Source organism: Equus asinus, chromosome 7, assembly GCF_041296235.1.
Source record: "Equus asinus isolate D_3611 breed Donkey chromosome 7, EquAss-T2T_v2, whole genome shotgun sequence".
Classification (NCBI taxonomy): domain Eukaryota; kingdom Metazoa; phylum Chordata; class Mammalia; order Perissodactyla; family Equidae; genus Equus; species Equus asinus.
The window spans coordinates 82,889,220-82,910,661 of NC_091796.1; the positions used below are offsets into that span (position 1 = coordinate 82,889,220).

Consider the following 21,442-nt stretch of genomic DNA (forward strand, 5'->3'; position numbering starts at 1 on the left):
TCTCACAGGGACGATTAGTCTGTGTCCGCTTGCCCGTGGCACTCAAACTTCCCCTCAGCATCTCAATGAATCACAAGCTGTTAGTTCTGACAGAGAATTTAGACATTATCTAGCCCAATCCCTTCAACTTATACATTACATATTAACAGTAGTTAATGGCAGAGCCACTAGGACATTTTTTCTTTGCTTCAGTAAAAGGTCATCTTACTACTAAACACTGATGTGAGTTATTTCCCTCGATTGCAAAACTCAGAAAAGAATCTTTTTTTTTTTTTTTTTTTGGTGACAAAGATTGTCCCTGAGCTAACATCTGTGGCAAACTTCCTCTGTTTTGTATGTGGGCCACCCCACAGTGTGACTTGATGAGTGGTGCTTAGGTCCGCACCCAGGATCTGAACCCATGAACCCCGGGCTGCTGAAACAGATTGCACGAACTTAACCACTACACCACTGGGCTGGCCCCTCAGAAAAGAATCTTACAACTGTTGTGTGCATCCATTGAGAGTCTCTGTCAAACCTCGTCTTTAATACTTTGCTCCATCTGCAATACTGCCTTTTGTGGTAGAGGCATGCGGGTGGGTAGAGGATAGAGCAGAGCAATACAATTCTCTAACACAGAGTAGAGACTGCTGTTGCTGGCCTGCCTCCTGCTTCCTCACCTGGAACCCCCAGCATCTCTGCCATGTTCAAGGCCAGCAGCCATCCATTTTGTCTGCCAGGCTCCTTATCAGCCTGACCCACTGGCAATCAGAGCTAAGCTGATCCTGTGACCTGCTGGCTGCTTATCTGGGACACATGATGAATGGAGAACAGCCTGCCGTGCAGAGAGGAACCAAGACTTTCCCTTTCAGAGCCCCTGCAGATGAGGGCAGCAGCACGGACGTGCTAGGTCTGCCCCAGGACCTTACTTCCCATTTGGGACGGCAAACATCTGTGCTCTGTGGCTACCGCAGAGAACAGGTGGGAACGCCTGCAGAAAGTGGAAGAAGTCACTGCCCTTCTTCTGCCCTAGTCATAAGCAGCTAGCCAGGCCCGCTCACCCACATCACTCACCTCTTCTAGGACCCCAAACCACCTGTGGAGCCCACCTCCTAGGCTCCACCCCCCACCCTCCCCTCCACTCATTTTTAGGAACCAAATCCCTGGTTTGGAGAGCATGGTAGGTTCCTATAGCAATGGGCCTTTTAGATGTTTCCATGGCAACCAACACCCAGACCATTTAGTTGCTAGTCAACTGACAGCTGTAAGTGAATAGGGTTCAGTCTGGAATCTGAGGGATAGGCTGGGGGATTCGCTTCATAGAAAAAGACACAATCACCCAAAATGACTCAACTCCTCTAAAGACTCTTTTAGGCAACATCTGTGGAGGTCCAGCGCCACTTTCACCTCAGGTCACACAACACTGTCCCTCCCATTCCCAGCACACGTGTGCGTGTGCACACACGCATCCCTCAACTGGAGATCCCAGGCCTTTACGTCCCCCAACCTCTATTTCTGACTTAAGCACCATTTGTTTTTTGGGTTATCTGACGTGAAGGGCTAATTTCAGATCATCTTCCCCTTGCTCAGACCTCACCTATGCCAAGCCACCCTTCCTACATCTGTGGGTGTCCTCAGAGAACAGACTGTTTTATTAACCTTTGCAAAACGTAATTAAGATCAATCTGTTTCTTTTAAAAAATCAACTAAGGTTTCAAAACCAAACATACAGGATTGAAGGTTACTCCATGCTTCCTGCTTTTTATTAGCCTGAAGATCTGACTAAATGCCAGGCCTCCCCTCTAATACTCTCCCAAATTGGAGATACTAGGTATTGGGTTCCCTTTGTCCTGGAACCAGAGGTCCCCCTCACATTTTTTTAACGACTGGACTTTGGGGTTTTTCTACCCTGGAATTCATGCAGGAGGAGCCGTGTCCAAGCCTCTAAGGCTTGCTCGGTGGCCTAGAAAAGTATGACAGCATCACTGGCAAGAGCATGACCTTTCTTATATAGCCTAAGATTCAGTGCTTCTCAATGTTTTAACGACTCGGGGGCATGTTGGGAACCGTCTGTACAGAAGACGACCTTTCAAACTAATCCCCCCACGGGAGCCGTATCCAGCTCACCGCAGCAGGCTCCACGCGCCTCGTGATGGCTGGTAAACAGTCATAAGCTGCTGCGTTACCCTTCTGCTCTGACTGAAGGGTACACACTAGCTGAACTGCTTTCCTTCTGTCTTCTTTTAACACATGAGGGCAGGACTGTGAAGTGCAGGGCAGGTAGCTCAATGACATGAGGAGTCTTCTGGGAATAGGGAGAGAGAAGACACACATAAGAACTGAGCTTTTCCAGGCACCTCGAAAAGTTCCGTGCACAGAGTCTCATTTTTCTGAGGTGACATATCACACTCAGATTGAATTTTGATTTTCCTGCTAGTATCTCTAGATGAGGAACAATATCTGTCTCCTAGTATTTCCTGATTGTGTACTATGTGCCAGGGGTCATTCTAGTTTTACAAGCATCCTCTCATTTAATCCTCACAGTCCTACTGTTATTCTCCCTATTTAAATAGATAAGGAAACGGAAGCACAGAGAGGTTAAAGAATTTAAAGATTGCACTGGTAGTCTTCTTAAGTGATGAAGCCAGGACCTGACTCCCAGGAGTCTGAAGCCAGAGACCACAGCAGTCAACCGAGATACCTAGGGTCCAGCATGGTGAGACAAGAGGGGGCTGTCCCTCTACATGCAATGTGATAGGTTACACAAAACATCTTAGCTAAAGAGTCCAGCGATTGACTGGCTCCTGGAATTAACTAGTAAATTTGGCTGTTGATAACTTTATTCCCGATCTATGGCTGTCCCCTGGTGGTTTTCTTGGGAAACTCATGAGCCCAAGAAATCCAAGGGTTTGTGAAAATGGGGGGATGAAAATAACTGGACCAAATGAGTCATTTGTTGCATAAACACCCCAACCCAAAACAGATGGCTTTCCAAGGTCCATGTTATTTAATTCACTTGTGAATAGGGTTGTAATCCCTGTGACAGCTAAAAGCTGATTGATGGTACATTGATTAAAACAGGCAGCAGGGACCAGCCCAGTGGCACAGCAGTTAAGTGTGCACTTACTACTTTGGCGGCCCGGGTTCACCAGTTTGGATCCTGGGAGAGGACCTATGCACCGCTTATCAAGCCATGCTGTGGCAGGCATCCCACATATAAAGTAGAGGAAGATGGGCCCGGATGTTAGCTCAGGGCCAGTCTTCCTCAGCAAAAAGAGAAGGATTGGCAGCAGATGTTAGCTCAGGGCTAATCTTCCTCAAAAAATAAATAAATAAATAAAACAGGCAGCAAAATATATGCCCCACATTTATACATGGACTTCAAAAGCAGGCACTTCCAAGATTTAATTAACTTAGCTATTACTTGCTACAACTTCACATTTCATTTTTAAGCTTCTGGGCTTTCCTCATGGCAGGTTCCCAAAGATTACCATGCTTCATATCAACTTGTAACCTTACTCACTGCCCCCTCCCCAATTCAGTTCCCTCGACCTTTCAGATCTTGTTACTATTCAGCCTTTCACTGCTTCTTTCAAGCACTCTTGGGGGTATAAAATTGTGCAAAATAAAGGGAAACAAGAAGGTCCTTTTATGTAAAATAGATAGGTAATGTCTAACTGGGCAGAAAGAGGAGAAAAGGCAGTTTCTGAAAGAGCCACGTCTCTACTGCACTCCGGGCCCATAGGACTGGGGTCTGCCTTCCACGGATCTGAGAGAGCACACTCTATCTGCAAGAAGCAGGTGACCACAGCCTACATGCAGAAGACAACACTGCCAAGTTTTTATTTATTCAAAGGGACATTTCCAGGTGCATAAAGAGACCACAAGTTAACGTTGTTAAAAAAAAAAAAATCAAACATCTGCTAATCAAGTGCTGAGTTTAATGAAAACCATCTAAGACAGAAAAGGAGACATGAGATAACCACAGCGAACCAGGCAGCCAGAGTTGAGTTTCTGCCACAGAACACCGCCCCTCGACTGAAACGCTGGATACCTCCGGAGGGCGTCACCACGGCTGAAGCAGGGAGCTGGAGGTGCTGTCCAGTCAGCAGGACCGTTGGCCAGATGCACTGAACTCAAGGAGGCACGTGGAGATGACGGACTTACAGGTGCAACATCCCAGCTAGAAGGACACGGTTTGGGATCTGTTCTCTGCCGCAAGGGCCAATAACCCTCGGGCAAGTTATCCACTATCCCTAAGCAGCCTCATTTGGGTCCTGTCTGGCTGGACCCTTCTTATTCCAACAGCAAAAAACACTCAAGACAATGAAAACAAGCCCTACAGTCTCACTCTCTCCTTTCCTTCAACCCTTTTGCAGAGGTATCACAAGGGCGACAGTTCTGAGCTCTCAGGAGACAGGGTCGTAGATGCTTTTGGAGTTTGAGAGGCATAAAACAGTATCTAGAAATTCCTTTCATCTTATGGCACTTAGTTTGGACCTGATTCCTCCTCGCGTCCCTCCACCCGTGCTCTCTCACCCCCAGAGGGACATACTGCAGCAAACAGCTCTAGCCTTCAATCTGCACTGGGATTTCCCAGCAGAAGAGACTTTGGCCTTTGTCATCCTGAAGTTCCCACTTCACCACCAGTTTTATCTGGAGAAAGAGAAAAACAATAGGGAAAAACTCTTGACATCCTTTAAGCACAGACGCCCTACATTAAAGTCTCTTTAGAATGTTCTTTAATTACTTGCTATTTCTAGAAAATAAACGGCCAGACTGCTCCTGGGTTCTATTTGATTTCCTTTCAAGAATGCAGCTTTTTCTTCATGGAAAAAAGTAATCCCTTTACTTACCCCATTCTTATCAAGATTCATATCTTTTTGTATTTTTGGGTTTTTTGGTGAGGAAGATTGGCTCCGAGTTAACATCCGTGCCAGTCTTCCTCTGTTTTGTATGTGGGTGGTGCCATGGCATGGCTCAGGCGTGGAGTAGGTCCGCACCCAGGATCTGAACCCGTGAAACCGGGCTGCTGAAGCCGAGCACATGGAATTTTAACCACTCGGCCACAGGGCTGGCCCCCAAGATTCATATCTTTAATATAGGCCCATTCCAGCAGGCTCTATCTCACAAGTGTTTGTAGAAAAAGAAGTAGGTATAGCAGGGTCAGTGAGAGGTGAAGGAGGAGGGGTGTGGAGGGGAGAAAGAATGGAAAAAGCTACCTCCCAGCTGTGGAGCTAACAAACTACCGCTCTCTTATCAAGAGATTATTGGAGAAACCAGGATTTTCTGATGACAATGCTATGACAACTTGAAATCTTGAACTCTTGCTAAAATCTTTTAACATTGCACAAGTTTTGGAGTCACAAGACCCGGCTCTAAATCTAGGCTGTAGTAGTTCTTAGTGGCGTGGACTCTGTTCATATTGCATGACATGAAGGCTCAAATTTCTTCATCTGTAAAATAGGGATGACATCACCTCTACAAAGAGATTCGTGAGAATCCAGTAGCATACTGTATATAAAAATGGCACCATTAGAAACAGGCTAACCATTAGGCTACAGACAAGAACAAAGAGGCACAATGAAAAACATCTGCCCTACCTCATGATTCCCACACTCAAACTTATCTCCTTTCCCTTAGGCTTTTGCTGCTTCATCACAGAGATGAAGGACTCCTACTCCAATCTTTTCCTCCTGCCCCCTCTCCTCAGATTTCCTTTTTTTTCCCAAGGAAGATTGGCCCTGAGCTAACATCTGTTGCCGAGCTTCCTCTTTTCTTCTTTTTCTCCCCAAGGCCCCAGTACGTAGTTGTATACCCTAGTTGTAAGTCCTTCTAGTCCTTCTATGTGGGATGCCGCCACAGCATGGCTTGATGAGCAGCGTGTAGGTCTGCACCCAGGATGCGAACTGGCGAACCCTGGGCCGCTGAAGTGGAGCATGCGAATTCAACCACTATGCCACCAGGCCAGCCCCCAGATTTCTAATCTAGTCACAAGGCCTCCAGTGTCCTTGATAATGTCACTTACAGAGGGGTATTCACTCTTCACTGGCAGTTTATTCACGTAGTTATAGGACTTGTCTTTTTGGATGGGGCAGCTGATTCCACTCTTACAACCATCAGGCTCAGGGATGGGAAAAGGAACGGGGACACCCAACACGATGCCATGCACCACAGCTTTGCTACTTTGAGACTGAGTATCTGCGAGAAAAAACAGAGAGTCAGAGAGTAAAGGAAACAGCCTATTTCCCAACTCTTAAACACAAAATTCAGATATATTCTTAAGCAACAGCACTGCTATGACAGCAGATCATAAAGTCTCTACCCTTTAATTCCTAGGGTCTATGTCTGTTTGTAGTTATGCTTAGCACCTCTGTGAATGTTACAGAGCAAGCATTCACTCCAAAACTTGAAAAATTACTGAATTATGCAAATAAGAAGTAATCAGTGGGGGTTTCTTCTTTGCTCTTCACACCACCTTGCTCTTCATTGCCTTTCACAGTTTCTCAAGAGAATCAGAGACACCTGGATAAATAACCTTATCCAACAAGGCAACTCATCTTTGGCAGTAAACTTTCTGTTTACTATTTACATCAGCTCTGTCAAAGTGTATTGTACATCTTAAAGAGTTTTAGGAGACTGGCCTCTGAATTCTCAAATAACCCGCCCAAAGTATTCTATTAGCAATCAAGAATAAAATGCAAGGCTATGTGAAAAGAGGGAATAAGGCATCTCCACAGAAATGCCATGGGCTGTAACAGTAGTGAAAGAGGTAACCCTTTAGAAACTGGGTAAGATTAGACAGAGCTACAGTCCCCGCTAACCTCCACTCTCCATCTCACAAGATGGGCAGAAAGAATAAATATAATAAAATGAAGGCAACCAGAGTCACAAGCTGTTAGCTTATTCTGGAGATTCAGAGTATTGACTGTTTCTTTCTGGCTAGGTGCCGGCCCGGTGGCGCAGCGGTTAAGTTCGCACATTCCACTCCAGCAGCCCAGGGTTTGCTGGTTCGGATCCCGGGTGCGGACCTCTGTACCACTTGTCAAGCCGTGCTGTGGCAGGCGTCCCACATATAAAAAAAAAATAGAGGAAGATAGGCACGGATGTTAGCTAAGCGCCAGGCTTCCTCAGCAAAAAGAGGAGGATTGGTGACAGATGTTAGCTCAGGGCTAATCTTCCAAAAAAAAAAACCAAAAACAAATCCAAGTGTTTCTGTCTGGGTTGGGGGTTATTTTTGCTTAGAAGGTACTTTTTTGTTTGGAACAATAGGGGAGTCAGGGTATCATCCAGGAGAAAAACAACTCTAGTACTTAGAGCTGTCTTTAGGCTTAAGAAAAAGAGATGACAGAAACTCTGAGATTTCTTTTTTTTTAATTGATTAATTTTTTTTGAGAAAGATTAGCCCTAAGCTAACATCTGCTGCCAATCTTCCTCTTTTTGTTGAGGAAGACTGGCCCTGAGCTAATATCCGTGCCTATCTTCCTCTACTTTATATGTGGGACGCCTGCCACAGCATGGCTTGCCAAGCGGTGCCATGTCTGCACCTGGGATCCGAACTGGCGAACCCCAGGCCACCGAAGCGGAACACGTGAACTTAACCACTGCACCACCGGGCCAGCCCTGAGATTTCTTATTGGATTGCCTAATCTAGTTCCATGGGATAGAAAATGAGGGAAAGATTCAAGGTAGATGCCCTTTCTAGAAATAAAGACTTTGCATTTGTCTAGATCCTGGGGAATCTGAAGGTGATGAACGTAGTATGAGAAAGCAAGAAGTTCCAATAATATTTCTTCAAGTTGAGGAAGATAGGTCAGATTTCTTGAGTGTTTCATGGGTCCCCAATGGGTTCCCTAGAGCTTACAGAAACTAAGTATTAATTGCTCCTGTATTTTCAGGCAAAACACAGACTTAATAGCTGGAAGGCAAATTAAATAACATTTTAGAGGAGTTCCAAAGTCTATAGAATTGGGGTCTGTACTAACACCCTGCAGTCCGTAGCGAAACAGAGTTGACATTCCCATAAAAGCCTGCTGTGTAAAATGGACCAAAATAGGACAGAGGGAAATCAACTCGTCTTCTTTAGCCTGTGAACACATGGAAATCTCCCTGTTTGCTTAAAGGGAGTCTGGCAGCTATGGACTCAGGGGAATAGACATATGTGCACCCAGCATGAGAAAGGTGTCTAAGGGTGTAGCGAATCCTAGCTTTGCACAAGTTGGAAGGGAGGTCACAGATTTCCTGACTGCAATTCCCTCCTCCGCATTCCCATGCTCATGCCAATACTTGGGACTGATGTTATGCTTTAAGATGAATTTGAAGGTAAAGCCACATTTACTCACTACTGGTGAAGGTGACATTGACACTGTAAGACTGTCCTTTGTGCAACTGGCAGGGCTGGGTGCTGCATGGGTTCACATTCACTTCCTTTACAACTCCGACCTGAGAACCTACAAAAGAAAAAAGGAATTGGAACAGGAGGGAAAATAAACCACCTCGGCTGCCTCCTACCTAATGGGAAGGTGCTCTGCTCTCCCAATGAGGGTGAGCTCATTCTCCTCTAGCTGTGTCTCCAGGACACTGTTCATGTTTGATAGGTGAAGGGAAATTAAGGAAATTATTAAGTACACATACATAGCCAACCCTCCCTGTTCTACATCCTGGGAGGGCAATGCCCGGGAAAACCATCCCCGTCCCTCCTTCCAGGATTTTAAAGCAGCACATATACTGCTCAAGTCTCTGTGCTACTGTTGCCATTTGGAATCTTGAGACTGGCTGCTCCCAAACTGCTCTCCCCCTCCATCTTTCACTTCTGCCCTGGTGTCTCTCCAAATCAGTGGTCTCCACACTTCGCATACTCCTACTGATGAGAACAATTTTAAGCACGCATCTGCGATATACAGATGTACAGTGTGCTCTGGAAACCTGTGTTCTTCAAAATAAGTGTCTTTAAGGCAGGGTGTGTGTCTTTTTTAAAAAAAATTCAGTCTAAACAAGGATAAAAGTGCCGTTTGTTCACAAAAGAGATGCTTGATCAAAAAAAAGTTAAGTACAAATCTTTTAAAATCCCATTACCTCATCCAGGGCCCTGAAAGCGGACAGGTGAATGGGAGAGGATGCAAGCAAACCGCCTGCTGACACTGCCTTTAACAGGGGAAGCTAAGCTCTGCCATTTGGCCAACATTGCTGCAAGGGAGACGCTGGGACCTGATGCCCGGGCTTGAAATCTCACTGACTCTGTTACTTACTGTGTAACCTCAAGGCAAGATACTTCACCTCTCTGGGGCTAATGAGAGTACCTCCTTCAGAGGGTAGGTGAGCTAACACACACAGAGCTCTTAGATAAGTGTTTGGAACAGACTAATGCTACGTAAGTGTTCACTATTATCATCACGTTGGGATTCAGTCCATGAATTTAATCTAGAATAGCTGCCCGTGGGTGGGTTAGCAAGTTCCCTTTTGACACAAAAGGTGGGCCTCTCACTCCAAATATACTCTGTGGGTAGAAATTATGGATCCAGCGGATACAATGGACTCTTTCTGTCTCAAAAGTCGAATGCACAAAGACAGCAAACTGCAGGGTGAGAGCGCATTATCTGCTTCGCAGTCAGCAGGCAGCTCAGTCCGGCAGGAAATGCACTGAGAAGCTCACGTAGAGGCACGTTGCTTTCTCAGCCCGGGCCTGCTCCTGGGTGGAACAGTTTCATTATATTGACAAACGCTGCTCCAGCTAGGTCTGTAAATAATACCCTGCAGTCCCTTATCCCCTGGCTTGCTTCTCCACCATAGCAAAGTCCTCAAACTATACGCGCAAGAACCTCTTCTCTAAGCACTCTCTTCCACTCCGTCCTATCTTCTGTGGACATCTGGGACTTCAATCAACAACCTGTTGGAAATTAGTGCTTATGCTAAAGCTTTCAACGTCCAGCCTCTGCCTGCTTCTTGCAAGGCTGGGTCACATGACTGAGCAGGAACTCAGTAAACGGTAGTACTTGTAGCTCCTTCATCCAGTTTTTTGCTGACAAGAGGTTCTTGGACTTTCAACGTCGATGGAACAAACCCCTCAGTTCTAACTTGAAAAATTACAAAACTAGTTTGCTTGCCCCATTTCTCACTTGAGGAAATGCCACTCCAGGGGAAAGGAGGCATAGAGTGGAACTCAAAAGCCTTTTGATGTGGGTCCCAGGCTTTTTACCTTGTATTGCCCAATTCAAAAGTGAAGTGACAATCTGTAACTGAAACCTTCCCTTAAGAAGTTCTTGCCATAAAGTGTATACCGCCTTTTTTCCAAATGAGTAGAACAGTGTCTGGATTTAGTTTCCTTAGTTGTTTTATTTTTAAATGTTAATGTTACAGTTGAAACCCTAAGTGGCTCACCAACACCCACTAGCTTCCTACCGTTTGCTAGCTGTGAAAACTTGGGCAAGTTACTCTGTGTCTGCTTCCTCATCTGTAAAATGGACTGTGAGGATTGAATGAGTCATTAAGGTTAACACAGTGTGTTCATCCAAGTGTTGGCCACTAAGTTCAATGGAGAAAAAGGCAGTAATTTGAGGTGGTGATAGCTCCTTTCAAGTGCCAGTCTCCTAGTTCAGTGGAACAGCATTCGTTACATATTAACAGGCCAAGAGTCTTTATTCCTGAACCAGTCCTGTCCCATAGCCCCCAACTTTGCTTTTGCCTCAACATGAATTTTGATGACATAGCAGAGAGAGCATTTATTCCCTCATTTACTTTTTCCAACAAATATTTATTGAGCAGTTACTATTACCTGGGCACTGGATATAAAAGAGCAAACTTATTCTGGTTCCTATTCTGCTGTATGATTTTGGGTAAGTCACCCAATATCTCTGGAATTCTATGATTGACTATATGCTCCAAGTTTCCTTCCAGCTCACAAATTTTATAAACTCAGTTTCACGCCCCTTTCATTTATCATTACACCTCTCCACCTTAGAAAAGTTCTGCTCGAACAATTAATTCTATAGACTTGACTAATGGAATTCACAGTTTCTACCCTTCCCCCCACCCCTTGTATTTCCCAACAAAGATTCTAATCACAGCGACAAGAGTGGGTTATGTGTCACAAACTGTGACTAGGAACACGAGTTTTGTAGGCAGGAAAAACTAAGAACCACAAAATTCCATAGCCCAAAGAAAGCGCTAACGGAATAAATCATGAAAAGGGGAATTTAGTTTTGACTTGTCAGCAAAAGGGAAATGAAAAGGAAACGCAAATGGAGTGGGGAGTGAAAAGTCACCCAAGATAGAAGACAGAAACAAAAAGAAGTTCTGCTTCCCACCGCTCACCCCCAGCGCTGCACAAGGACCCTCGGTTGTCTGCCTTACAAACTTCAGGAAACTTCAGCAAAAGCCCCACCTCGGGGACAGTCCACGGACCCCAAACACGCATTCCAAGGAAAGACAAAGTTGCGAGGGGTCGGGTTTCACCGAATCCCCCACCCTAGCCCACTCCAGCCCACTCCACCACGGGTCCGAGGCTGAACCCGGCCCCCCGCGGGACCCGCCCGACCCAGCCCGCGTGTCTCAGCGCGCGGTGCCGGCGGGGGCTGCCGCCGAGGGCGCGGGAACTTGGACTGGCCCGAGACTCACCGCAGTCCTTGAAATGCACCGGGTTGGCCAGGGCGGAGGCGCCCAGCGCCAGGAGCAGGAACGCGGCGGCCAAGGAACGCATCGCAGCTGAGCAGGCTCCAAACGCGAGGAAGGAAGCCGCGGCCGCCGCGGTCACAAGATAGACTAGCTGGGGCGGGCTCGGGGAGGCGCCCGGTCAGCAGACCCGGCACCAGCGACCAAGGCCGAGGCCCGCCAGCGCCCCGCCCCTCCCCCGGCTCCAGGGAGCCGGGCTCGGCCCGGCCCGGCCCAGACGCCCACTATCCCCGCCCATCTTCTCCGCTCGGCTCCCCGCTGGGCTGGGATCCAACTCCGCCCCGCCCCGCCCCTGTCGCCAGCGCTCCGCCTGGGCTTCGTTGGTGCGTCCCTGCTGCCGCAATGCACTTCTAGCCAATCAAATCTCTTCTCCTCCAGCGCCACCCAATAGGCGCGCTCGAAGGCGGGGTCTCCGTGGGTCCAGCCTCCCGGGGCCCTGGTGGAGAAGGGGATTGGGGGGACGCGAGGGGCGGGGCTTGGGGAAGAAAATGGCGGCCACCTGGCGGTTATCCCTAACGGCCGCGGCGCTGAGAGCGGTCGCCCCCTGGCCAAGGGGCAGGTACCAAGCCTAGAAAGGCTTCTGGGAGGGGTGTTAGGTTCTGCGCCGCGAGAAGTAAGGGGAAACTAAGGCCGGCGGGGGAGGTGGGGCTTTGGTGTGAGGCTGTCCAGGTGGAGGTCGTCAGGTCAGGCAAGGCTGTCCGGCTGGAGGTCGCCAGGCAACCCTCTGCCCCCGGGCTCATTCTCGTCCCTTGCTCAGCAGGCTCCTCGCGGCCTCCCGCGGACCTCAGGCGCTTCGGGAAGCGTCGTCCTCCAGCCCCGAGGCGGACGAAGGGCAGATCCACCTCACCGAGAGCTGCGTCCAGGTAGGAGGTCGGACGCGGGGGGCCGGTGCCCTGGAGAGGGCCGGGAGTGCGGGCCCTCTCCTCGGCCCACCCTTCTTCCTCCCCTTTCCCAGCATTCTTGATCCCCTTTCCTGCATTTCAGAGGCTTCTGGAAATCACCGAAGGGTCAGAATTCCTCAGGCTGGAGGTGGAGGGAGGTGGATGTTCCGGATTCCAATACAAATTTTCACTGGATACAGTTATCAACCCCGACGACAGGCAAGAAGGAAGGGGTGGGTCGTCAGAAAATGTGCGGGAAGTGTCTCCAGTGTAAGGTGCACTTTTATTCCAGATTTAAAAGGTCTGCTAAGGATGCTTACCACATCCTTCTTACATAGTGGAGTACTGTGAAGATTTGTTGTCTTGATTCAAAATAACTAAGTTATAGGAGGAAATTTGGCCTGTCTAGGTCCGTAGGGTAGTTGGTGGAGAGCCAGGCTGGACTAGATTCCAGACCTAAATCTCGAGATTTCCCAGTATTCATTTGGTTGACTCTTTTGCGTAAAAGAAAATCAGCACCTGTTAGCGGTAATAAGAGATGCTTCCTCTGTATTTCCGTAAACAGAGAATGTGCATCTCTGGGCTCAGAGGATGTCATATTTTTGGCGTCTGTGATATTCATTAATGCCTTCCTCCTGTCGTTTCAGGGTATTTGAACAGGGTGGGGCAAGAGTGGTGGTGGACTCTGATAGCTTGGCCTTCGTGAAGGGGGCCCAGGTGGACTTCAGCCAAGAACTGATCCGAAGCTCATTTCAAGTGTTGAACAATCCTCAAGCGCAGCAAGGCTGCTCCTGTGGGTCATCCTTCTCTGTCAAACTTTGATGCGATGACTAGGGACCCAGAGCCTGCTACCGTTTGTACCAGTTTGAGGAACCTGGGATTAGTACAATTCTAGAGGTTTCCTTCCAATCATGTTCCTCTCTCAAGGTTATGTCCCTCAATCCAGGAGTGTTTTACCACCGTTGTTTTCAGAATATGAAGCTTTTACTCTTAATTTCTCCTACACAAGTCTAAGGCCAAGCCTCTAGATGCTGTTACCTAAGATTTAATAATTGGTTGAAACCCAGTATATTCTGTCAAGCCTCCAAGGTTCCAAAATTTGGAATTACTTCTCTGACCTTCAGAGCTGCTTGTACATATGTGTAAAGCTATGGATAAAAGCTTCATTTTAGAGAAAGTCATTATGTACTTCTGTTTTGCATCAGGATCACAGATTGGGTAACTTAAACACTGGTTACTAGGCCAGAGAGGATGAGAAAGGCCAATGAAATGTTTTCTTCACCTTACTCTTCCTGAATGTGCTAGTTGACTTATCCTTATTTTCTATGCAGACTAAGTCCTTTTACCCTCCTTAAAAAGAGATTTTGCTACATTTTAACTGTTAGAACCTATTCTTCATGAATATTTTTGTGGGTTATATATTGATTTGGTGATTTTAAAACTCATACTGAGCACAAGTATAATAGCTTTAGTTGCTCAATAAACCATAACATTGCAGAGTCCCTTCAAATGCGTATATGTAAGTACCTACTGTTAATAGAATTGGAATTTTGTGTTTAGAAAGGGTGGATTTGAGAAAAATCACCTTACTTCGTGGGGAAACCTGAAATGGTAAAAAGAAGTCTCTGTTGGAGGGAGCTGATGTAGAAATTTTAAGACTGCAGGACATAGGGAAATGATAGCATCCAGGGAAAAGTGGGTGGTTTGCTTGGAATAAACAGAATAGTAAAACGGGTTTCTGATCTTTTGCAGACCCTTTCTGACCAGATGCCTTCTTCCTGGCAGGCCATAACAGCCAGCAGATGTTTTCACAAATTTTGCTCACTGCAAATTCATTGAGGAAAACTACCCTCTTCCAGTATCAATTGGGAGATTTTTTTGCCTCTCCATTACTTTCGAGGGGAGGTTATCAAGGCCCTGTTTGCTGCAGAATTGGTTTTATCTAACATGTGCAAGCTAGTGAGTACCTGGGGCAGCATGCCCCACCTCTGCTTTAGCAAAACATGAGCATGCAAGAACCAAAGGCAAGGGAGCCCTGAATCTGCTGTATGTTGTTGGTCAAGGCCAGATCTTGTGGAATCACACTCTTCAGCTTTGTGATTGATGGTGACTAGTGACATATAAACTATCTGTGGCCCACCCACCCTGAGTTTCTCTGTGTGGGCGTGTTGACTGATTACAAGGGATTAGGAGAAAACAGGATCATAAGTAAGAGATTAGGAAGGACTACTAAAGTGGTTGTCCAAGAAGATAGTCTTCCTTCTCTAGCTTTCTTCTGAGAGTTGAGTTCTATTTTGGTCTTTTGTTACAAAGCACCCGAGTGCAGGTTGACATTTGGCAGGAGCATCCTATACAGAGAAGTGGGCAGCATTGGTCGTCATGGTGTAGCCCTCACTTGAACTCTGGACCTGAGCTGATGTCATGCAATAAGCAGGGCCTGACACTGTCCGCTGCAACATTATTATGGTTTTGCATGTTCGTCTCAAAGGCAGGCACCTCCTCTGCTTTCCTGGGTATCTGGCATTGATGTTTATGATTGCTCTTTTAAAATCCCTGTTTGCCATTTCTCCACAGAAGTGCCCCAGGGCTGCTTAAGGGAAGTTTGCTTTAGAAGTTTTAAAATAATTATTGTCTGGCTTTCATTGTAAAATATAGTCAAATATATAAAGAGAGGGAACATTTAAGTAGTCTATGGCCAGCAGCTGTATTTAAAAATATTTTATTTTTTTGAATAGGTAATACACATGGTACAAAACACAGAGACACAAAAGGGGATACAGTGAAAAGTCTCCCAATCCTCTACCCATCCACCCTGTCACCTTCCCCACAAACCACCATTGTTTAAGAATTTACCCCACAGGCATAATCCCGTAGATATAATGTGAAATAACATATGCACAAGAATATTCATTATAGCGTTATTTATAATAGCAAAAGATAGGAAACCATGGAAATGTCCATTAACAGGGGGACTGATTAAATAAGTTATGATTTATCCATTGGATGGAATGGTATACAGTTATAAAATAGAATGAGACAGCTCTCGATGTGCCAGTATGTATTAAGTGAAAAAAGCAAAGTGCAGAACAGCATGGATCATATGCTATTTGTGTTTTTAATACAAGGAACTATGTGTATATACATGAAATGTTTCTGGAAGGGTGGGCAGGAAGGCGAGGGTTGGGAGGAGGGGCAGTGCCAGCAGGGTATATGGAGGAATGGTAAGTTCTCTGCAATAAGGGTGTAAGGTGGAGTGGCAAGGATGAGGTTAGCGGATATCCAATTCTCCTTTCTTGAGACAAATAGCAGCATATGTTGCACTTTGTTATACAACCTCCCTTTGTACCTCAATCTGTTTTGGCTATCTTATCAAGGCATTTAGAGCCGCTGTTTTTTTCCTTCTTTTTAGGGCTCCATAGCAATTAATTGTTTCTAATCTTTTGCTATTACAGATAACACTATAATAAATAACCTCATACATATGTCATTTCACACTTAGTGAGAATATATCTGAAGGTTAAATTCCTAGAAGTGGAATTACTGATTCAAAGAGTAAGTGCTTTTGTGATTTTGAAAGACATTGTTATATTATCCTCTTCAGAAGTTGTATCAATTTATACTCCTGTCAGCCTATGTATGAGTGCCTTTCTCCAGAAGCTTGCCAACTAGGAGCCTTAACAAACTTTTTGATCTTTGCCAATCTGACAATTTTTTAAAAGTGTCTCCGTGTGGTTTTAACTTGCATTTCTTTTTATTATGAATGAAGTCAGAATATTTTCCTGTGTTTAAGAAGTATATATTTTTGTCTGCTGAAAACACCTCAACTTGTATAGTGACCTAGAGCAAATTATTTAAGCTTTGTCAATTTCTTCATCTGTAAATTAGGAATAAACATAGTAAGTAGGATTGTTGGATGATTAAATGAAATTTGTGTACAGCACTCAACACGGTGCCTGGCACGTAGCAAGCATTCAATAAGTTATGATGTGACGGCTGACAATCAGAGCAGCAGTAGAACAGGACTGATTAAGTTAAGAAAATAGCATTCATCTGCATGTCTTCTGGCACAGAGCCGTGTTCATTTACATTGCCATTCCTCAGAGAAATGCAAAGTCAGAGCTTCCCTTCTCTCAGCAGAGTAAAGAACCTTTTCCCATTTGGACCCAATCATAGGCTATTGGCAGAGCTGGCAAGGGGGTGGGCACGGCCTCATCTCTAATATTTAGACTTAGGCAACATGGTAAGAAATTTGGTTTAAGATGAAATAAAAACAAAAACAGAAGAACCCAGATGTGCATTTCTTTATTCCACCGTGGTTCTAAACTCCCAGCTAGCCCAGGTTGGAGAGGGTCTCTACTTGTAAACTCAGAGGGATGCCAGCCATCCTTTTTATGAAGGGGGAGAAGGCAGAGGCTTCTGAGTAGAGAGAAGAAACAACGTGGGCAATCTGGCTTCCCCTAAACAAGACTACACTGTATTTCACAAGCTAGAAAATAGACCTCTTTATTTTTAGCACATCAAACTGGTGTCCACAAAAGGAGAGCCCAGGAGAGATTTGTTTCCTGTAAGAAGCGGTATGTGTTTAAAACAGGTCTTCGGAGATGGGCGCCTTGCCTTGTGGCAGCCCATGCTGTGGTGCACAGGAGCTATCGCTGAGTGGATTTTGAATGGTTATTTACCTGAAGCTACTGAATATTTTCTTCAGACTTGCATAAAACCCTGGCTCCCCTTTCTTGTCAACTCCACGTATTTTTCATATTGCCCTCTTGCTGCTTTCTCAGGCTCCTTGCCCCCCTTCATTTGTGTCTCTTACACTCAGCAAGCTAGTAGCAGTCTTGCTTCTCTGAGATGAGGGGATCTTCTGCCTCTCCCTGGGGCCACAGAACTGGCTACAGGATGGGCAAAATCTGGCTCAGACCAGAATGGCTGAGTGGCGGTGATGGTTCTTGGGAGGTGGCATTGGAGTCACTGCCCAAACTTCCTCCAATCCTTTTTCACTCCATAGATTCTGAAGGACCATCCAAGGGCAGATGTAGCCTCTAACCCAGTTGTGGAATCATCAGGATGACACGTGGATCATGGCTGGAAAAGGGTGTCTGCAATGTGAGGCTGGAGGACCTTGCATGTTTGCATAGCTTGAGGGGGTGGATGAGGGCCATCCTTTGGTAAGCATCCCATGGCAAGGCCAGGAGAGATGGCAGACTGGGCCTCATGGCCAGTGGCTGAAGCATTAAAGCATTTGGTGGTGTTTGAGCCAAGCAAGGGCATGGCAGCGTGGTGGCAATGACAGAAGCTCACAGCCAGAGGCTAAGCTGGAAGATGAATAGCAGGCAAGGCTGGCCAGGAGCTGGCTGCAGGGGCCTGCCTGATGTCTTCATGGTGACTTCCCAGCTAGGAAAGCTTCCTCAAGGGCCCCGCCTGTGGCTAGGGCCATTTCCAGGTAGCTGCCCACAGTGATCCCTCACTGCTACTCCTTGGCGATGCAGTGTGGGGGGCCTGCCTCAGCCACATAACCTGGGGAGCAGTGGCAGCGGTAGGAGCCCTCCGTGTTCTCACAGTGACCATGGACACAGAGCGCAGCAGGCCCGTTCAAGTCATCACACTCATTCACATCTAAGAGGAAGGGAAGGAGGAGAGAGCTGTAGGAACATAAGTGCCTCTTGCCTGCTACCTCTGCCCCTCTGTTCACGAAGCCCTGGCCCCCGCCCTGCAGTGGAATCCTAGCTATAAGTGCTAGAGGCAGAGGTCACAGCCCCCAAATAAGCAACTCAAGAACACAAAGCAGGTGGTAGTGAGCCCACACTGTGCCCAGGAGAGTGAGCATGCTCTCTTGTCCCTGCTTCTAAGAACCTCCATGGAAAGGGCTATCTAAATACAGCCTTAGACCTTTGGAGCTTTCTTACCACCCAGCCTGGCACCAGACAGCCCCACTAGGGGGCAGCAGTGGATTTTCCAGTTATCCTAAGTTCAGTGGGTATCCCTAAGTGAGCAGTGGGCCAGTCTGACTTTTCCACATGGAGCCATCAGGGCCAACCTGCCCCTCTGCATTGCCACTCTGATTCTAAACTTACCCACACAGGCCATGTGGGCCGTGTCCAGTTGGAAGCCTTCAAAGCAGTCACAGGTGTAGCCCTCCCGCACGCGCACACAGCGGCCGTTCTCACAGCCATTCAGGATGCCGCACTCCTCTGCTTGAAGCCCTTCGAAGCCAGCCTGGTGCTCTGGTGGGAGGGGGTCAGAGAGAGAAGGAAGCTGAGGCTTTGTACCCAACCCTGGGAGCCTCACCCTCTGCTGCAAAGGGCAGCTCCTATTGAACTCTGGGGTGGGAGTGGGGAGAGTCAAAAAACTCTCACAGAAAGATGCTAAAACAAAAGGCAATACTCTTTTAAAAAACTGTGTGTCACTATAGGTGGGGGAGGCCTTTAAATGAAGCCTCCAGGCAGGCTGGGATTCACTGCTTCCACAATGTTGGGTTGGGTGTCTCTCTAGTTTTGGTTTTGTTGTGGTTGGTGGTAGGGTGTTTCCTTAAAATCTTTACATATTTTTTTTTTGTGGGGAGGGGATTGGCAGCAAAAGGGGATTACCCTCATGACACACAGCAAAACTTCTGTGAGATATACCTAACCCTCTTCTCTCTCTAAGTGACCCCCCGCCCCTGGAAAAGACCCCCTCCCTAATCTCAGTGCAGTCTTAATCAGTTTGACACGGTGGCTATGGCTGTGGCAGGTACCACGTCCGTCCATCCAAGTCCTGAGTGCTGGGCTCACTGCCACTTACAAACCGAGTCAGCACAGTGGGGCTTTAAAGGGATTCGAAGTCCGTCCTTCTCATTTCAGCTCACTTGGAGAGCAGGTTATTCTGCATACTCTCAGTGGCGTGGAGGGAGAACAACAGACTGGAGTGTACCCGCTGTCTCTTGCTCTCTCAATCCCACAGGGAAGCTTTTGAGGTTGGGACGGTGGCCTGCACTTCTTTGTGTCCCCTGTGCTGGTTTATCAGGGGGAGTTGTGAGGATCTGACTCAGGCATTTTGAGTTGTCCCTTGAGTGACCCGTGAGAGGGCTCAGTGGGTCTTTTCCCTTCCCCGTCCTCACCCTGCTGGCAGTGATCAGCAGGTGGAGGAGACGGAAGTGAAACAGCTTCGGTGCCCACCTCGTCCCCATTTTTGCAGCAACACAGACCTGGATGGCTGGCCACATAGTGGGGCTGGAGTTCTGAGGGCTGCAGGGGAGATTCAAGGACCAGTGTGTGGTCCCCTGGGCGGCTGGCTGTGTTGGGGAAGGGTGGCTCAGGGATGGTGTCCTCGGGGCCCAGGTAGTTGTAGAAGGGGGCCCCATCTGGGCTGTAGAGGCTGTAGTGCAGGTCCTCGGGCCCGGGGCCATACTCATAACCTGGCCGGAAGTGGACCCCGGCCTCCCGCTCTGCTTCAATCCGGGCCACGTTGCACAGCTGAGCATAGACCTCTGTCAGGGAAGAGGGAGAGAGGGAGCTGGGTACAACCCCTGCCAGCTAAAGCCTGCTGTGCTATTTCCCCCAGCTCACTGCCCCTAGGAGAAAGCAGCATGCTAGGACTGGTGACCTCTGAGAGTTCCTGGCAGTGCTTCTCTCCCAATCCCACCCTCTGCCCCACTTTGTCCCCAGATAGCAGGGGTGGAAGACAGGGCCACTACTCTGATGGGCCTACTCCTTTCTGAATCCGCCCTTATGGGCCCAGCGCAGCTCTGCAGGTGTCTCCCCCTCCCTCCAAGCAGGCACCGGCCGCCCCCTCACCAGAGCTCCTCGGGGGGCACAGAGCACACTGCTGACTCCAGGCCTCGCCATCCTGGCAGCAGCATTCTGTGTAGGTGGTGCGGCGCCCATGCAGGGGTTGGCTGCACACATAATTGGTGACTTTTTTCCAGCAGATGTCCATGTGGATGTCGTGGTCAGGCAGGTCCTCTGGTGGCACAGGGCACAGAGGCACATGAGCACCCCCAGCCCAGGTCCACGCCCCCCACTGCCCTGCCGCCCCAGGCCCACTGACCTATGGCACTGGTGCTGTTCACACAGCGCTGCTGGCTGAGGTCCAGGGTGAGGGGGGGGCTGCAGAAGCAGTGGAAAGAGCCTTCCGTGTTCACACACTCGCCGTTCTCACAGGCCATGTCCTGGCACTCGTCGTGATCTGCAGTGGCAGGAAGACGGGAGGAACATGTGGGGCAGTGCCAAGGCACCTGCCCACAGACCACCTTTATGGAAGGGGGTTTTCCAGTGACTGATGATGAAGAGGTAGCACCCTGCCTCCCCCTCCCCTGCCCCAGGTCAGCCTGGGAGGCTCCTCCCCAGGGATGCCTTTCCAACAGGTCCCCTTGTGCAATCCCTGACAGCCCCTGAGCTCCCCTCACCTCAGACCTGCCTGCTGCAGTAGGCATCTTCCCCAGGACGGGGAGCTCACAGCAAGAATGGGGCTGGCTGGCAAGGGCTGGGGGAGCACTCAGCCAGGGGCCGGGGAGGTGGGTGGGGAGGGGTGGCGTGTGTCCTCACCCTCGCACTTCCTGTGGGCAGCATTGTAGTGGTAGCCAGGGCTGCACAGGCAGATGTAGCCAGGCACCGTATTGAGGCACCGGCCGTTCTGGCAGAGACCAGGCCCGAACATTGCACACTCGTCGGCATCTGTGGGGGGCAGAGCTGAGGTGAGGGGAAGGTGAGAAGCAGTCTGAGCGCTCCCTAAGGCTAGGGGCTCCAGAGCCAGACTTGCTGGGTTGAGTCCTGACCCTGCCACTTGCTAGTTGGGTGACCTTGGGCAAGTTGCTTCAGTTCTTGCCTCAGTTCCTACCTAACAAATGTGGACACTGCTGCTGAACCTCTTACAGTTGTTGTGAGGATTAAAGGTTAATACACGTAAGGTACCTCAAGTAGTGCTTGGCACACAGCAAGCAC

The 21,442-nt window shown here is 48.1% G+C and overlaps 3 protein-coding genes across 14 annotated transcripts in view; 1 reads left to right on the plus strand and 2 right to left on the minus strand.

Moving 5' to 3' along the window:
- Positions 1-3,900: 3,900 nt before the first annotated feature.
- Positions 3,901-11,940, minus strand: NPC2 (NPC intracellular cholesterol transporter 2). Of its 3 annotated transcripts, none has more exons than XM_014835759.3 (5): positions 11,593-11,929; positions 8,322-8,429; positions 6,008-6,180; positions 4,535-4,635; positions 3,901-4,162 (listed from the first exon to the last, which is right to left on the minus strand). In XM_014835759.3, the coding sequence occupies exons 1-4, from the start codon at positions 11,672-11,674 to the stop codon at positions 4,549-4,551; spliced, it is 450 nt and encodes a 149-aa protein (XP_014691245.1). In that variant the 5' UTR covers positions 11,675-11,929; the 3' UTR covers positions 3,901-4,162; positions 4,535-4,548. The 3 variants fall into 3 exon arrangements, with proteins under 3 accessions (XP_014691245.1, XP_014691246.1, XP_014691243.1); XM_014835760.3 differs by having other exon boundaries at positions 4,519-4,635; positions 11,593-11,911; XM_014835757.3 differs by having other exon boundaries at positions 3,901-4,635; positions 11,593-11,940.
- Positions 11,941-12,074: 134 nt separating this feature from the next.
- ISCA2 (iron-sulfur cluster assembly 2) lies at positions 12,075-16,812 on the plus strand. Of its 7 annotated transcripts, none has more exons than XR_011504677.1 (5): positions 12,075-12,205; positions 12,407-12,509; positions 12,631-12,760; positions 13,175-13,320; positions 14,280-16,812. XR_011504677.1 is itself a non-coding variant. In XM_070514068.1 (5 exons), the coding sequence occupies exons 1-5, from the start codon at positions 12,135-12,137 to the stop codon at positions 14,288-14,290; spliced, it is 447 nt and encodes a 148-aa protein (XP_070370169.1). In that variant the 5' UTR covers positions 12,076-12,134; the 3' UTR covers positions 14,291-16,812. The 7 variants fall into 7 exon arrangements, 6 of the variants coding, with proteins under 6 accessions (XP_070370171.1, XP_070370169.1, XP_014691184.1 ...); XM_070514068.1 differs by having other exon boundaries at positions 12,076-12,205; positions 12,631-12,746; XM_014835699.3 differs by having other exon boundaries at positions 12,080-12,205; positions 12,404-12,509; positions 12,631-12,746.
- The window catches only part of LTBP2 (latent transforming growth factor beta binding protein 2), a 100,021-nt gene continuing 93,809 nt past the window's right edge, over positions 15,231-21,442 (minus strand). For 2 of the 4 annotated variants that reach the window (XM_070514066.1, XM_044774011.2), the window contains 6 exons: positions 21,047-21,175; positions 20,550-20,687; positions 20,297-20,464; positions 19,708-19,989; positions 18,599-18,748; positions 15,231-18,140 (listed from right to left, as the gene is read on the minus strand). In XM_070514066.1, the coding sequence (XP_070370167.1) occupies positions 17,995-18,140; positions 18,599-18,748; positions 19,708-19,989; positions 20,297-20,464; positions 20,550-20,687; positions 21,047-21,175 (1,013 nt within the window). In that variant the 3' untranslated portion in view covers positions 15,231-17,994. Of the gene's footprint in view, positions 18,141-18,598; positions 18,749-19,620; positions 19,990-20,296; positions 20,465-20,549; positions 20,688-21,046; positions 21,176-21,442 lie in introns of all 4 variants that reach the window. The other 2 variants (XM_070514065.1, XM_044774009.2) reach the window with 1 other exon arrangement.

Coding starts and splice junctions, on each gene's coding strand:
- NPC2 (XM_014835757.3), bottom strand. CDS start 11,674: ATGCGTTCCTTGGCCGCCGCGTTCCTGCTCCTGGCGCTGGGCGCCTCC. Junction 8,430..11,592: donor GGTGCATTTCAAGGACTGCG/GTGAGTCTCGGG, acceptor TTTCTTTTGTAG/GTTCTCAGGTCGGAGTTGTA. Junction 6,181..8,321: donor CAATGTCACCTTCACCAGTA/GTGAGTAAATGT, acceptor TTTTTCTCGCAG/ATACTCAGTCTCAAAGTAGC.
- ISCA2 (XM_014835697.3), top strand. CDS start 12,135: ATGGCGGCCACCTGGCGGTTATCCCTAACGGCCGCGGCGCTGAGAGCG. Junction 12,206..12,403: donor GCCCCCTGGCCAAGGGGCAG/GTACCAAGCCTA, acceptor TCCCTTGCTCAG/CAGGCTCCTCGCGGCCTCCC. Junction 12,747..13,174: donor GTTATCAACCCCGACGACAG/GCAAGAAGGAAG, acceptor CTGTCGTTTCAG/GGTATTTGAACAGGGTGGGG.